General features: G+C 42.9%; 1 protein-coding gene across 3 annotated transcripts in view; it reads right to left on the bottom strand.

Moving 5' to 3' along the window:
* The window catches only part of HOXB3 (homeobox B3), a 113,589-nt gene that overhangs the window by 6,728 nt on the left and 89,041 nt on the right, over nt 1-17,820 (bottom strand). For all 3 annotated transcript variants that reach the window (XM_060780870.2, XM_060780869.2, XM_060780872.2), the window contains exon 3: nt 7,548-8,139. In XM_060780870.2, coding sequence (XP_060636853.1) covers nt 7,548-8,013 — 466 coding nt within the window. In that variant the 5' untranslated portion in view covers nt 8,014-8,139. The remainder of the gene's footprint in view (nt 1-7,547; nt 8,140-17,820) is intronic.

Here is a 17,820-nt window from a genome sequence, read left to right as displayed (position 1 = left end):
AGCAGTGGTTCTCAACTTTCCTAATACCACGAACACTTAATACAGTTCCTCCTGTGGTGGTGGCCCCCAACCATAAAATTATTTTCACTGCTACTTCATAACTGTAATTTTCCTACTGTTATGAATTGTAATGGAAATGTTCGATATGCAGAATGTATTTTCATTCATGACAACCCAATATTGTCATTTGGGAGTTGTAGTTGCTGGGATTTATAGTTCACCTACAATCAAAGAACATTCTGAACTCCACCAATGATGGAAGTTAACCAAACTTGGCACACAGAACTCCAATGACCAACATAAAATACTGGAAGGTTTTGGTGGGTATTGACCTTGAGTTCTGGAATTGTAGTTCACCTACATCGAGAGATAAAAACGTGGACTCAAACAATGATGGATCTGGACCTAACTTGGCATGGATACTCAATATGCCCAAATGTGAACACTGGTGGAGTTTGGGGGAAATAGACCTTGACATTTGGGAGTTGTGGTTGCTGGATTGTATAGTTCACCTACAGTCAAAGAACATTCTGAATCCCACCAACAATAGAATTGGGCCAAACTTCCCATACAGGAACCCCATGATCAACAGACAGTACTGTGCTTTCTGATAGTCTTTGGTGACCCCTCTGAAACTCCCTTGTGACCCCCCCCCCCCCCCAGGGGTCCTGACCCCCAAGTTGCGAAACGCTGATCTACACGGTAGAATAAATGCAATGTATTGTCAGAGGCTTTCATGACCTCAGCAAGTGAGAGCCCAAAAGTGGCAGGCTAAAAACCAGCACCTCAATCCATGGTTGATACTAAATGAAAGACTCCCTCCTGGACACACAGAAGACTGGGCAACTTGGAAGGCACTGAACAGACTGTGCTCTGGCACCACGAGATGCAGAGCCAACTTTAAGTGGAGTCCACCACATGCAAGTATGGAGAAGAGCAAACCCCAGACCAGCTATTGCAATGTCAGAAGAGAATGCCTCTAGTCTAGAACATGGCCATATAGCCCAAAAAAACCCCTACAACAACCCAATGCAATGTATTGTCGAAGGCTTTCATGACCTCAGCAAGTGAGAGCCCAAAAGTGGCAGGCTAAAAACCCAGCACCCCAATCCATGGCTGATACCAAATGAGAGACTCCCTCCTGGGCACACAGAAGACTGGGCAACTTGGAAGGTGCTGAACAGACTGTGCTCTGGCACCACAAGATGCAGAGCCAACCTTAAGTGGAGTCCACTACATGTGAGGGTGGAGAAGAGCAAACCTCAGACCACCTATTACAATGCAGCCTGAGCCCTGCCACATGCACAATGGAGGACCTTCTTATAGCAACACCAGAGGCACTCCAAGTGGCCAGCTACTGGTCACAGGACATTTAATAGAATGCCAAAGTTTTAAACAAGTTTTCTCAAATACATTGGTTTGCGCCTGACACCAGACCTCACAACGTCTGAGAATGCCTGCCATAGATACAGGCAAAATGTCAGGAGAGAATGCTTTGGGAACATGGTCATACAGTACGGAAAACTCAGAACAACCCAGAATAAATGCAGTTTGACACCACTTGCACTGTCCTGGCTCAATGCAATGCAATCATGGGAGTAGTATTTTTTTTAAAGCTTTTAGACTTCGCTGTTACAGAGTGCTGGTGCTTCACTAAACACTGTTCCCATGATTCTATAGCGGGCATGGGCTAACTTCGGCCCTCCAGGTGTTTTGGACTTTAGCTCCCACCATTCCTATCAGCCTGTAGGAAAAACAGGGGAATTCCAGACAATAAACATTCAAGGCCAGCTAATCACCTCCCAACAAAGGATTCCCCCAGGCAGTAAGAAGCCAGACCTTGAAACTGCTAGGCCCCCTGAAAACGTAAAGTATCTTTCTCCATTTCCTGGCTCTGTATATTTGCTAATATTTTTTCCTGTTAATAGATCTCCACCTATTCTCTTCCCTTGGTGTACTTAAAATATCTTATTAAAAACACATGTTTTTACAGTCGCACTGGGGAATTTCAGACAATCAATCAAGGCCAGCTAACACCTCCCAACAAAGGATCCCCCAGGCAGCAATCATCCAGGCTTTGAAGCTACAAGGCCATGAAATGCTAATCAAGGTGGCCAATTGCAACATTCACATCTATCTCAAACAGACAAGAGTTCTTTCTTCCACCCTGAACATTCCACAGATATATAAACCCAATTTTCTTAGTTTCCAACAGACCTCATAACCTCTGAAGATGCCTGCCATAGATGCAGGTGAAACATCAGGGGAGAATGCTTCTGGAACATGGCCTTAGAGCCCGGAAAACTCACAACAACCCGGCTTGCTGACTGTTAGGAATTGTGGGAGTTGGAGTCCAAAACACCCGGAGGGCCTAAGTTTGCCCATGCCCATTCTATAGCATGAGCCATGGCAGTGGTGTCAAACTGTATTTATTCCAAGATGTAAATGTACTACTTCTCTCTGTCATTCACTTACACATAGAGGAGTTACTGGAAGCACCAGGTAATAGGAAGTTCTACTTTTCACATTCTATATAACTTCAGTGGAATCCTGCTCAGGAAAACTTCTTACAAAATTGTGTTCCAGGTATTCCCATAACTCATTGTGGATTCATATAAACCAAGCATTGGCAAACTTCAGCCCTTCAGGTGTTTTGGACTCCAACTCCCACAATTCCTAACAGCCAGTAGGCTGCTGTTGGAATTGTGGGAGTTGAAGTCCAAAACACCTGGAGGACCGAAGTTTGCCCATGCCTGATATAAGGATGAATGGGTGGATAGATGGATAATAGCCCCAGATAGCCAAGGGCTTGACATGTAAAGTTTAATCCACAGTGCGATACATGCAAGATGTATTTACAAATAAAATAAACTGTGGATTTGCATGAAGAGGCTCCCACAAAAACAACACATCTTAAACACAATTTATAGCAGAGATGAGGAATGTGTAGCCCTCCAGATCTTGGTGGATCGCATCATCCTTCACCACTAGGGAAGGATGATGTGATCTGTGAAGCCAGGTGGTTCAATGCTAGCCTTCCATGAGAACAAATGTTCAAAAATCAGTTTGCATTAAAAATGGACAATGAAAGCCTTCTCCCAGCCAACACATTCTTTTCTCTTAGAAAAGAGACCAGCTGATTTCAAAGGAAAATATTCCCAAATCAGAGACATGTTCAAAGGAGCAGAGGTTGGAAAGCTTACTTTTTTGGACCCCTCAGAACTCTCTATCCATCATGATGCTCTCCAAGCTCTGATTGTACACTGTAGAATTGATGGAGTTTTACACTACTTTACCTGCCCTGGCTCACTGCTGTGGAATCATGGGAGTTGTAGTTTTACAAGACCTTTAGCCTTCTCTGCCCAAGAATGCATGTGCCTCCCCATGGTTCCATTACACTGAGCCATGACAGTTAAAGTGGTGTCAAACTCCATTAATTCTACAGCGTAGATGCACACTGAGGCCCCTTTCATACAGCTGAATAAAATCCTATAATATCTGCTTTGAACTGGGATATATAGCAGTGTGGACTCAGATAACCCAGTTCAAAGCAGATATTATGGGTTATTCTGCCTTGATTTGCTGGGTTATATGGCTGTGTGGAAGGGCACTTAGTAGTAAGGTCCAGTAAAGTTACCATTCAGGCCCCTTCTATACTGCCATATAAAATCCAGATTATCTGCTTTGAACTGGAATATATGGTAGTGTAGACTCAAATCAGATAATGTGGATTATCTGTTTTGGTAATCTGGATTATATGGCAGTATAGAAGGGGCTTCACTCTTTCTTGTAAAGAAAGGTGTCCAGAATCAATTATGATACCAGTGACTATTTCAGCCTTTTATCTCATGTATAACCATGATTAATAATCATTTTGTGATTTAAATATGATGCATAACTCTATTTTTAACATATGTGCTAGATTACTAGGTTATTCGTGGACAAAAGCCATTTTGCCCATAATAATAGGCAGAGATGCTGTCACAGTAGTACAATTCCTCTGGGCAAGAAATCAGTTTCTCTGTGCCTGTCATTAGTGAGCATCCATGTTAAACCAATGGTTTACAAAATGGAGTGCAGCACACATCTTGGGACTTTGATGAAAATACATTTGACAGATGGAAAAGACACAGAGATAGAAGTGTGTGAGAGACAGATGGAGAGAGATTGGCCTCAATCCTATCAGTGCTCCCAAATAAAACAGGCCCATTGACTGAATGGATGAAGGAGTCAACATTTATGTAAACTGCCTTGATTCAAGGAGTTTACTCTTGGAGGGGCTATCAACAAAATGAGGAATTCCATTTACCGTAACCAAACTGTCTGGCTTGAATAAGGTCTACTCTAGATTTTGCAGACTAATATAGGATCTCAGTAACAGAGTGTCATGCTAGAAGAATGCCAAGCATTAGTTCAGAATGCCACCCAAGGCTCACATTTTTGAATGTTTCCTTTGATAGGCAAGAACAACAATAGTAAACCTTTCAACTACAAAACAGAAAAGCTTTCTCCTCCAGCTGTCTTATAATTGCAGGAGGATTCAATGTTTCATTTTCTGAATATGAAGAGCATTCCAAAACAGTATTCCCAACCATTGCCTAAAGTAGTTAGTCTACAGAAGTGGTTCTTAACCTGTGGGCCACAGAAGTTTTGGCCTTCAACTTCCAGAAATCCTAGTAGCTGGTAAACTGGCTGGGATTTCTGGGAGTTGTAGGCCAAAACACCTGGGAACCCACAGGTTGAGAACCACTGCTCTACAATCTACTCTAACCTACAGCTGAACTTACATGTGTCTTCCAGTTGGGATCTCATCCATGTAAGGTTGAAACACAGTCTCAGGTGGAATGCTGGTATTTGTCAAAGTACTTACAATTCTCTGCAAAAAAAGTTCTAGTCTGGCTGTTTAGGGGAACACACTAAAGCATTATACCTACCCAACTAAACAACAAATCCCGGATATTGATAGGATACAGCCATGTCACTTCAAGTGGTATGATTAAGAGTGGCATGGTGACAAAGATAGGAGAAGACTTTCCCAAAGGTAAGGACTAGGGTAGCAGATAACACAGGGCTTTGTATTGTTAAAGACTTTCATGGCCTGAATCACTGGGTTGCTGTGAGTTTTCTGGGTTGTATGACCATGCTCCAGAAGCATTCACTCCTGATGTTTCACCCACATCTATGGCAGTCATCCTCAGAGGTTGTGAGGTCTGTTGGAAACTAGGCAAATGAAGTTTATAGATCTGTAGAATGTCCAAGGTGGGAGAGAGAACTCTTGTCAACTTGAGTAAAGTGTGACTGTTGCAGTTGGCCACCTCAGTTAGCATTGAATAGCCTTGATTAACATTGAACTACCTCAGAGGATGCCTGCCATAGATTGTGGGTGAAACTTTAGGAGACAATGCTTCTGGAACATGGCCATACAGCCCAGAAAACTCACAGCAACCCAATCCAGGACTAATTTTAGACTGCAACTCCCAGAATCCCTCAGCCAACATGGCCCACAGAGTGGAAACAGGGAGTAAAGAGGATGGTATACTAAGTGGGGTTTTTTAGGTGACAGAAGGGCAAAAGAAAAGGAGAAACAGAGCAGAAAAACTTATTTTGTGTCTGTCATTATCTGTCCCATTCTAGCCACAATAAAGTCAGACCTCAATTTTCTTGAAGGAGTATAGGAGTTTGGAAGGGACTGGTTAGTCATATATCAAAAACTACTCAGGGTGTAGGTGGTCCCTGTATCACCTCAGATTTTATCCCTGAGTTTCAGGCCCCTTCTACACTGCTATAGTTTTGTAGGGGTATCAGACTGCTATGGCTTTGTAGTATGGCTACATCTACTCAAACCTGCTTCCCCTATAGATGAATCTGGTATATGTGGATCTAGAGATCCAGGAGGAGAAAAATTTCTGACTTTCCTACTAATAGGATATCACAATGTTCTTTATGAGATTACCCAAACATTTATTAGGTTTCAGTCCATAGATATGTAAGCCTTGTTCTCCATAACAAAGCTGAACCTGAATAACAGTGTTGGTTTATCTTGTTGGAAAGTAAATCCAGAATTACTGGGTTGCTGTGAGTTTTCCAGGCTGTATTGCCATGTTCCAGAAGCATTCTCTCCTGATGTTTTGCCCACATCTATGGAAGGCATCCTCAAAGGTTGTGAGGTCTATTGGAAACTAGGCAAGTGAGGCTTATATATCTGTGGAATGTCCAGAGTGGGAGAAAGAACTCTTATCTGGTTGAGGCAAGTGTGAATGTTGCAATTGGACACCTTGCTTCGCACTTGCAATTGTCAATTCCAACATTCACACTTGCCTCAAACAGACAAGAGTTCTTTCTCCCACCCTGGACAGTCCACAGATATATAAGCGTCACTTGCAGTTTCCAACAGACCCGACAATCTCTGAGGGTGCCTGCCATAGATTTGGGCTAAATGTCAGGAGACAATGCTTCTGAAACATGGCCATACAGCCTGGAAAACTCACAGCAACTCAGTGATTTTGGTCATTAAAAGCCTTCCACAACACAAATCTAGAATTAAATTACTATCCATGGATCAGGGCCTGACAATTATGGACCACAATTCTCATCTCCTAGCCCCAGCCAGGACCAAGGAGATTATGGGAGGTCCCTTCTACACTGCCCTGTATCCCATGATCTGATCCCAAATGATCTGCTTTCAACTGGATTATATGAGGCCCCTTCCACACAGCTGAATAAAATCCCAGATTATCATATATGGAAGTGTACAGTCAGGGCCATTCCACACAGCCCTATATCCCAGAATATCAAGGCAGGAAATCCCACAATATCTGAGTGTGAACCCAGTTCAAAACAGATATTGTGATATTTTTTGTCCTGATATTCTGGAATATAGGCTGTGTGGAAGGGCCCTGAGATAACCCAGTCCAAAGCAGATAGTGTGCCTTGATTTATGGATTATGTGGCTGTGTGAAAGGGCCCTGAGACCCCTTCCAAAACAGATATTGTGGGATTTTCTGCCTTGATATTCTGGGATATAGGGCTGTGTGGAAGGGCTCCCAGATAACCCAGTCCAAGGTAGATAGTGTGCCTTGGTATTCTGGGTTATGTGACTGTGTGAAAGGGCCCTGAGGCCTTTTCCAAAGCAGATATTGTGGGATTTTCTGCCTTGATATTCTGGGATATAGGACTGTGTGGAAGGGCTCTCAGATAACCCAGTCCAAGGTAGATAGTGTGCCTTGATATTCTGGGTTATGTGGCTGTGTGAAAGGGTCCTGAGGCACCTTCCAAAGCAGACATTGTGGGATTTTCTGCCTTGTTATTCTGGGTTATATAACTGTGTAGAAGGGCCCTGAGTCTCCATTGCCAGATAATCTGGGATAAGAAGATAATTTGAGATCAGATCCTGGGATATAGGAGCAGAGTGGAAGAGGAACTGTAGTCCAAAATGAGCTTCTCCTACTTGAAGACCAGTTTTTCTTCTCATGAGGTCTTGTTGTGGGTGCAGATGGGACAGGGTTGGTGGTGCATTGTATGCCTTGCATGTGTGCGAAAGCAGATACCTGAGCTGGGGGAGCTGTTTTTCTGCTTGGAGTTTTGCCTCGACTCTTTCATCCAGGGGAAGATCTGCTTGGTGAGGGCGGTGTTGCCAGAGCCCAGGCCGGCCTTGCTGGAGGCACTCTTGGCCCCACCGGGCTGGCTAGGGTTATTGCTGCTCCCGCCACTGCCGTTGCTGCTGGTGGTGTTGGGGGCGATGGGGTTGGGGGGCGGCGAGATGGGCGGGGGCGGGTGGTGCTCCTGAGGCAGGCTGGGCCGCATGCAGCTCCCATTCAGGTCCTTCGCCTTGGCCAGGGGGGCAGCGTTGCCAAGGGACTGGAGGGTGCAGGCCGGCCGCTGGTAGTCACTCTCCACGTGGGCCGCAGGCTGGAAAGACTGAGGCTGGGGCCCTTCGTAGCCGAAGCCATTGGCCCCCGGGTAGGAGTAGCCCCCGAAGAGGGTGGAGGTGTCGTAGTAGGTCGTTTTCTGCATGGTTGGGGCTCCCCGAGGTGCTCGCTCGCTGCTACCAGGCTCTGGCTGACCCCCTCATGGAAGGACATTGGCACCCCCAAAGTCACGTGGTGGGGAGGCCTTCGCCGGTGTCTTTTGGAAGCTGACCTGAAAGGTTAGAAAGGCACACACAATAATACTGAACGGCCTATGAATCCATCTTGGCCATGAAAAGCAGCCTGACATGAATAGCTGGCTACTGAGGAGGAGGAGGAGGAGGAGGGTGGGGAACGCATAGCAGATGCTGTTGGCTTGGCAGGCAGGCAGGCTGCCTTCCTAACAGATTTCTGCCTGCCTTGTGATCTTGGGCCCTTCGTCAAACATATCAATATCAAAAGGGATGCATCTGCTTGTGTGTGTGTGTGTCTGTGGAATGATTCTATTACACTTTGGTTTGCAAACATACATTTCCTTCCATCAATGTTGTTCTTTTCCATAGCCTTATGATTTCCCTTTAAGTACCATTATCGAGTAATTGCTCCTATAGATGCAGATATAAACACAGAACTAGGGAGCAGCAGAATTTCCTTTACATCATTCTGCCTGAGCCTTCAAGATGTATGTACACCTACTACTTTCCCCACCTAGGTAATTTAGGGCCCTTCCACACAGCCATATAATCTAGAATGTCAAAGCTGAAAATCCCACAATATCTACTTTGATTATCTGAGTCCACACTGCCACATATTCCAGTTCAAAGCAGATAATGTGGGATTTTATTCAGCTATGTGGAAGGGGTCCCAGGATATCAAGGCAGAAAATCCAACAATATCTGCTTTGAACTGGATTATCTGAGTCCACACTGCCATATATTCCAGTTCAAAGCTGATAATGTGGGATTTTATTCAGCTGTGTGGAAGGGCCCCCAGAATATCAAGGCAGAAAATCCCACAATATCTGCTTTGAACTGGATTATCTGAGTCCACACTGACATATATTCCAGTTCTAAGCAGATAATGTGGGATTTTATTCAGCTGTGTGGAAGGGGTCCCAGGATACCAAGGCAGACAATCCCACAATATCTGCTTTAAACTGGATTATCTGAATCCACATTGACATATATTCCAGTTCAAAGCAGATAATGTGGGATTTTATTCAGATCTGTGGACGGGGTCATAGACACTACATAGACAACTCAGACAAGGACATCATATTTTTCACCAACACATAAAAAATTACAAACCTCAAAAGAATCCTTTGCATTCCATGTTTAGCTCAATCCCCTCGTTTTCTATTTACCCAGATTTATTTGGAACGAAACCCCTATCTTGCAAGGAAGCCTTTAACTGGAATTAATGGGACTGACTTCCAAGGTAAACAAAGTGGACTCTGTGATTTCAAATCACTTGAGAGACATTTTATCAGGGTAGATCCTTTCACACCAGCGGGAGTACCATCTCCATATATTGCCTACACATACACATGTCATCTTAAGCTGTTCTAACCTGAATTCATGTTACAGTGTTCGAATTTAATATTCCCCTAATCTGATTTCCCCCCACCTCTGAGGAGTTGGGAGCCCCAGGGCAAAACAACCGCAGTACAAGTATGGATCAAGGAAGATAGTTGAACAGTTACCTTAAAAAAATAATCAAGAATAGATTTTTTAAAGTCAACATGGAAATGAAAGGATGAGACATGTTCAACATTCAAAATAATGATAAGAATGAATTCAGTTCCTGCAGTTTTGTTTCATTTGCATGGTGTTGCTGCTTCCAGAAAAGGAAACATGACCAGATTTGGAGCATTATACCCATTTCTTTCATGTTGGCCTTTTGGATGTTGTTAGTGGGAGGGTTTTTGGAGGGGGGGGGTGATTTTTTGAAACTGCAGTTGCAGCTGGGTAAACTACTAGGGAGACCCCTTTCCCTTGCAATCAATTGCTACTCCAAGGTGTGAGCCTGGTCTTTCACTCAGCTTCCTTCTCATCTTTTCTTTTGAACAGAGCCCTGTTTTTGTCACTGAACCATTTGGTTGCCTCGATTCCTCTCCTCTTGAAACGTTTGTGTTTGATTTGCAACCCTTTTCCTCAATGAAGGGAGAAGATGTCCCCCTCTGAAGAAGAAGAAAAAACTGAAGGAAAGAAGAAAAGACTGCTTTCCCCTTCCAAGGAAAATATTGTAAACTTGAAGAAGGCTAGGATGAATAGAATAGAAAATAATACCAATCCATTGATTAAGTAGGTGTGCTTATATATATATATATATATATATATATATATATATATATCGGTGACTTATTTGTCTGTCTCTCTGTATATATAAACATACTGGGGGCCCTTCCACACAGTTGAAAAAAATCCCATATTATCTGCTTTGATCTGGGATATATGGCAGTGTGGATTCAGATAACCCAGGACCCTTCCACAAAGCCCTGTATCCCAGAATGTCAAGGCATAAAATCCCACATTATCTGAGTGTGGACTCAGATAATCCAGTTCAAATGATATATTGTGGGATTTTCTGCCTTAATATTCTGGGATATAGGGCTGTGTGGAAGGGTCCTGGGTTATCTGAATCCACACTGCCATATATCCCAGATCAAAGCAGATAATGTGAAATTTTATTCAGCTGTGTGGAAGGGCCCTGAGCCTAAATAGTGAAAATTCAGTTTTGTTATGTTCAGCCACTATGCTTTCCATTTCAAATTCCTCTTCCCAGTAATTTCATATTTTTGCAAGATTTCAAAAAAATGCAATCCAATTACAATACATGCTGAAATTGGGGTACAGAACAACTTTTTTTCCTTCCTTTTCTGAGATGTAGGAACATAATTTTCCAAGATGTTTCCACCTCTCAGCATTTCCAACCCAAAATAAGAAAATAAAACAAATCCAGATCTCAGAGCCCATTCTACCTCTGCTTTAATTCGTGCTTCTATTGATTCTGTTTTTAAAAAACACAATTTTCTATCTCTTCCACGAGTTAGTAATAACCATTGTTTACTAGCAGCAGGCAGTTAAAATATTTCCTGGGTATTAACTGCAGAGATGATAGTCTCTGGTTTATTTTCCCTTCCAAAGAAGCCTTTTTTAAGCAGATATAAACCGTCTAGTGTCTTCATGGCAATGAACAGATTAAAAAGAAGCAGAAATGATCGTTCATTTCATTATGAAAGACTAGGTAGAGCATTAATTTATTGGGGAGTTCAGCCATCAGGAGATTTTTACTAGGCCTTGCTGGTTTGTTTTCGGTTTTCTGGGAGCTCCAGAGAGCCTGAGAAGTAGGCCGCAAATGATTTTTTTTAAAAATTAAGCAGGACATTAAAAATTAATCCGCTCTCTGTTCCTCTCAAAAAGGAATCCAAAGTGGTTTTGTATGTTGTTCAGTAGCCAAGACCGGAGTCCCCTTTTGTATCTCGTCTTTCAACGCGTCCCAAATGTCGGTCATTTATCTTAGTCGAAGACGGGAGGGATCGTAAATGATTTACTCCAAGGAATTGTTGCTGTGGTGGTTTAGGGGGAAAAAATACCCACGCACAGCCACCTCCGAAATCTCCTTCAGAATAAAATAAATCAGAGATAGCATTTATAATTAGTCCTTGAAATATTATCCCCGGTTCAGAAGTTGTTGATTTTTTTAATCGTCTGTCTTTTTCTTCTTTTTCTTTTTGAATCCGGCTTCATAACAAACACTGTCCTCTCCTTGGGAACTTTGGGAAGAGAAGCGATGGCCTTGGGCTCTGTTTTCGATCCGAATCGAAGAGCCAAAAGGCGGATCAAGGGCTTGGGACAAGATCGAAACGAAGGCCGAAAGGATCGGAGGCAAAACACAGCCAAAGCGGGGCTTTCCTTCCCTTTCACCTCCATGTTGGGGGTGAGACTTCTCAAAATGTCAACATTGGAATTGGGAGTGGGTTAATGGCAAAAGCTAGAAGCATTATTTCCCCTTAGTAGGGCTAAAATGATGGTGGTGGTGGCTAGAAAAAACTAATGATACCAATAATAATAATAATAATAATAATAATAATGCTAATATCGGAAGCAAAACACAGCCAAAGCGGTGCTTCCCTTCTCTTTCACCTCCATATTGGGGGTTAGACTTCTCAAAATGTCAACATTGGAATTGGGAGTGAGTTAATGGCAAAAGCTAGAGGCATTATTTCCCCATAGTGGGCCTAAAATGATGATGGTGGTGGCTGGAAAATAATAATAACACTAATAATACCAATAATAATATTAATATTAATAATAATTCTAATATCGGAGGCAAAACACAGCCAAAGCAGTGCTTTCCTTCCCTTTCACCTCCATGTTGGGGATGAGACTTCTCAAAATGTCAACATTGGAATTGGGAGTGAGTTAATGGCAAAAGCTAGAGGCATTATCTTCCCATAGTAGATCTAAAATGATGATGGTGGTGGCTGGAAAATAATAATGATACCAATAATACTACTACTACTAATAATAATGCTGATATTATAAGTAGGCCTAAAATGATGATGATAGTGGTGGCGGGAAAATATAACTAATACTAATAATACCAATAATAATAATATTAATAATACTAATTATAATGCTAATATTAATAATACTAATTATAATAGAAGCCAAAGAGTGGGGTTCACAACAACACCCCTCTACTGTCCCCACATTCCAAGCTTTCCCCTTCCAGCAAGGCAACCACGTCAAAAGGAGGCTGAAATGTGGAACCCAGCAAAGGAAAACGAAGGAAGGAAGAAAGCTAAAGGCAAAAGGGAAAGAGGAGGAAAAGAGAGGGGTGAGGATAGCAAAAAAAGAGGGGGGAAAGGGGGTAGAAGGAAGGGGAGGGAAGGAGGGGTGGAAGAAGAAGGAGAGAGAGAGGCAGAGAGAGAGAGAGAGGCAGAGAGAGAGAGAGTCGCTGCGTGGAAGGAAGCTTAAAGCTGGTGAACTCTTCATGAACCGCGATGCGAGTCATACAGCTATAAATCATGGAGACACGGTCTCCGCCATTCACAAACTGATAGCCTATTTCGGTCCACCTTACCTTAGCCTCTGACGAGAGCAGCGCGGCGAGCAGACATAATATATTTTCGCAGCCAGCAACCAACGCAATCAATAAGCGAGGAGAGCTCCCCCCATTCCTCTCGGGCTCTGCCTTTTTTTATATATAGTAAATGTTCAAGGCATATCTAGAGAGAGAAATCCGGTCATAACGCCAAAAGGAGGGGGGACATCTCTATAGGAGCTTACGGTGAGGGATGCACGGGTCTACTCTCTCTCTCTCTCTTTCTCTCTCTCTCTCTCCCGTTTGGGGAGGGAAAAGGGGGGAGGAAGGTGAGGCGAGGTAGAAATCAGAAGATTGTAGACAGCCTTCCAAAGATGTATAGGGGATCCTTTGATGCTGGCTGCCCTATAGTCTCGGTACGCCCTGTTCACGGTTAACAATGGCCTCTGGCATTACAGCAGAAGGCAAGAGAGAGAGAGAGAGAGACGGAGAGAGAGAGAGAGACGGAGAGAGGGAGAGACAGACAGGGTCTCGAGGAGGGGAAAACAGAAAGCCTTGCTGCCATACACTCCTCAGCCAGGCTGAGATTCCGACGAAATAAAACGATAATGAGGATCTTATAGTGCCAACAACTTGATTTACAAGACAGAAGGGGGGTAAATAAAGGGAAAGATATGGAAGAGGGATGTTTTGAGGAAATCGTGGAGGAGAAAAGGGGGCTTTTTCAGATCTCTCCCTCCTCTTGATTAGGAAGGCTTGGGCAAAGGCCGAGGTGGCTTTTGGGCGATGCCAGGGAGGGGAAGGGAAGAGGCACACCGCGTGGAGGTGGACCTGGGCCTAGTAGGGCAGCAAACGCGGTATTGATTCACGTGCTTGGCAATTAGGTGTCGGGTTATGCTAATAAATCTTTGCCGGAGAGGCAGGTTTTCCCTCCTGGCCGCCTTTGTCAAAGTCGTCTCCCTCCCCCCCCCCCCCTTCCCCAGCTAGTCATCTCTTCCTGTGAAACCTAAAGAGGGCATCCCTCCAGTTTGCAACTACCCCACCAGACCAATCATGCCCACGAACAGGGGGCATCATAACAAGCGCAGGAGTCAGAAGAGAAGGTCTTGAGAAGTATGGAAGTGCCACTAAAAATGCCAACACTCCAACTATTGAGAATTGCCTTCGACAATATATTGAGAATGTGTTGGTTATTTTGAATTTTTTAAAGTTTTAATAACATTCTGCGTGATATCAAAGAAGAGTCAGAGTTTCCAAAAGTTTACCTGTTGAACGTTTTTGTGTGTGCTTGGCTGTCTATATCATGTATTGTCGAAGGCTTTCATGGCCGGAATCACTGGGTTGTTGTAGGTTTTTCGGGCTGTATGGCCATGTCCTAGAAGCATTCTCTCCTGACGTTTCTTCTACATTTATAGCAGGCATCCTCAGAGGTTGTGAGGATCTATGTGCCTGCCATAGATGTAGGAGAAACGTCAGGAGAGAATGCTTCTAGAACATGGCCATACAGCCCGAAATACTTACAACAACCCTGTCTATATCATCTTGGTGCGAGGGTGATATGTAAGTAGGAAGGAGAAAAGAAAAGAAAGGAGAAGAGGGGATAGAGGAAGGGAAAATAATAATAATAGCATTTAAAGATAGAACTGCAAAGACTCTGGCACAAGCCAGTAAAGGTAGTCCCAGTTGTGATCGGCACACTGGGTGCAGTGCCTAAAGACCTTGGCCTGCACTTAAAAACAAATTACCCTCTGTCAGCTGCAAAAGGCCACACTTTCGTGGATATATCACACAGTCCTGGACACCTGGGAAGTGTCCTATCTGTGATCAAGTACAAAGGCCAGCATGGTGATTTTGTTTGCTGTGTACTAATCTTGTTATGTATCAAATAATAATAATAATAATAACTATTATTTTACCCCACCTCAATCTGGGGCAATTTACATATGGCATAAAGTGCCTAAAACAGAGCCAGCATAAAATAAACAGACAATAGAATACAATAAACTAAAACATATAGTTTAAAACTCAGAATAACGCCCAATTACCTATGGCTACAACTCTCCTAAGACAAGGCCAGACTGTAAACAAGACAAGGGAATGGGATAGTGCAAATTGTAGCTAAGGAACAAAGGTATAGGATGAAATGTATATATTGGAATTTCTGACATCCCACTATATTATTCCAAACATATGGAAAACCAGTTGCACTTATTTGATCCTCAACTCTGGGATCAGGGATGTGAGAAGTCCTCTGAGCAGAGAAGGAAAAGGGATGCTAGATAGGTGGATGGGCAAAGTCTTTTGAAGTCACTCAAGATTTATGACCCCTGTCCTTGTTCACAAGTAGGTTTGCTTGCCAAGCAAAAGGTTTGACATCTTTTGCTGCGAGTAGTAGAAAGGATCTGCCGCCTCAAACTCAACGTGGGAGGATAAAGTTGAGGTGTCTGCGCATTTTTGGGTGCCTGTGTGAATGAGGAGGGGGGGAGAGCTGTAGTCCTCCTCTTCTCTTTGGCAACTCTTCTCAGGGCGAGAGACTTGACTACTGAATAGAAGAGAAACTGGCATTTAGAAAAGAGAGGACTTCTGTGTTACTTTCTTCAGTCTTGGTGGTGTTTCGTGATGTTAAGACTTCTCTTTGCTTTACCACACCATTGAAGATACTGTTGGAATGGGAAAACCTTCCCAGCTCCGTCTTGAAAGGGCTCCAAAGACTCCGAATGACCTGATTTCTCCAACTTGAATGGCCACCTTCTCTTTTCTCGACCATTCTTGTTCTTACTTAAGGAAAACAACAACAACAACTAAGGACCAGCATCCTGAGGTGGGAACGTCAGACTGAATCAAGATGGCTTTTGAAGGACTTCACTGGCAAAAACGGTTGTGGGAAGTCTCCATTTAGTCATCACTGGATGGGTGTGGACTGGACTGCATTTAGTACCGCCATGGATTTCAGTAAAAACTTCCACGAAGGACAGATTCACCACTTTATATTAAAAAAGTAGCATGCTGTATGGCAATTTATGCCACCTTTGGAATTTGGAATTTGTAATGTTGTGGGAGTAGGTATGGCTGTTTTTATGTTGGATGTCCAGATCTATTTCTCTTTCAATCTTTATAAGAAGCTAGCGCTTCAATAGTAGATTAGCTTCTCTAGTAATCTGTTCTGTTGAACTCAGTGGGATTTAGTTCTGGGCAGATGCAGGGAAGGTTGAACTTTGAGGCTACAAGCCTAGGCCTAAATCCAACGGTTAGCCATAACCAGAGTGGACTCATTTAATTAATAGTGTTGAGTTATCAAGGCCCTACTCATTCAGTGAGTCTACCCTAGTTGAAGGCTAGCAATCGGATTTAAATCCTATTTTGACCTTGTAGGACCTTCTTGACTGAGACACAGCTAAATAAAATTGCACATTTCTGCTTTGAACTGGAATATATGGCAGTGTGGACTCAGATAATCCAGTTCAAAGCAGATATTGTGGGATTTTCTGTCTTGATATTCTGGGTTATATGGCTGTGTGGAAAAGCCCTGAGAGAACAAAGTTGGTAGCAGAAACTTTCCTACACAGGACTACTTCTTAAAATGCAAGGCTTGTACCCTCAAATTTCCTTCCTAGCCTCGTTTACCTGAGAGTAAATCCCATTTAACTCAGTTCTTAATTCTAATCATACATCCATGAAACTGTGAGGTAAGAAACAGCAAGTAAAACTAGACCAGGACAGAGAAGTTTGATCTCTATCTCCAACAGCACATTTTATGTTTGGATTTGTAAGTTACTGAAGAAACCCTAAGAGATCTTTATGATATGATATTGTGTGTGAAGGCTGTTAAAGGACTTAGATATAGCTCAAAGACATCAGTCATACTTTGATTACAATTTTTAAGTGGTTCATAGAAAAAATAAGTTGGAGAAAGAAAGTTTAAAAGAGGAGGGGACTTAAAAAAGTTAGAAGGGACAAAGGAAGCCTTGACGGCTATGGTAATAGGGAGGAAGATGGAATTGAAAATAGACACGTTTGCTCCAGGAAGAACTCGGGATTCATCTACAATGACATGTAAAATCCAGGTTATCTGCTTTGAACTGAATTATATGACAGTGTAGACTCAAATAATCCAGTTCAAATCAGATAATGTAGATTCTTTGCTTTGAAAATCAGGATTATATGGCAGTGTAGATCCAGCCTCACTTGAAAGCAGCTCCTCCTTTCCCTCAGTACCATTCCCCTATTACTCTCACAAAAGTGTTGGGTTTTTTTTTGGAAAACACACTCCGTTCCTAACCCAAGAGTTGGCAACTCACCGTTTATACATTAATTTCAGAGCCAACCGGAGTTCAAGTCGATGCGTCACTATGGACAAATCCTATTTTATCGACGCCAATATGCGTTTGTGAGACGTTTGGTTTTAATTGACTTCAGATATGATGGACTAGGAAATACTTTTTCGTTTAATTATTGACAACGAGTTTTGCTACTAGGCTTCCAAATTCGTTGTTTTGGAGGGGTGATCTCTCCTATTTCTTGGGAAGGGGGTTTTATAAGTTGATTTTCTTGTTAGAGGAAGAATGGTTTCCAATAAAAATAAAACAATACGTTTCTAGCTCCAACTATATTATTATCATAGTCGCAGCTTTTACCCCTTGGATAAAGGAGACCCCTTCCACACAGCTGAATAAAACCCCACATTTTCTGCTTTGAACTGTGGACTCAGATAACCTAGTTCAAAGCAGATATTGTGGGATTTTTCTGCCTTCATATTCTAGGTTATATGGCTGTGTAGAAGGGCCCTGACAGAACAGATTTGTCCCTCAAATGGAAGTGATAGGAATTAAGTAAATTAATCACCTCCGGATTAATTAACTGCACT

This window comes from Anolis sagrei, chromosome 6 (genome assembly GCF_037176765.1).
Source record: "Anolis sagrei isolate rAnoSag1 chromosome 6, rAnoSag1.mat, whole genome shotgun sequence".
Taxonomy (NCBI): Eukaryota; Metazoa; Chordata; class Lepidosauria; order Squamata; family Dactyloidae; genus Anolis; species Anolis sagrei.
This window is presented reverse-complemented; position numbering and strand designations above follow the sequence as displayed.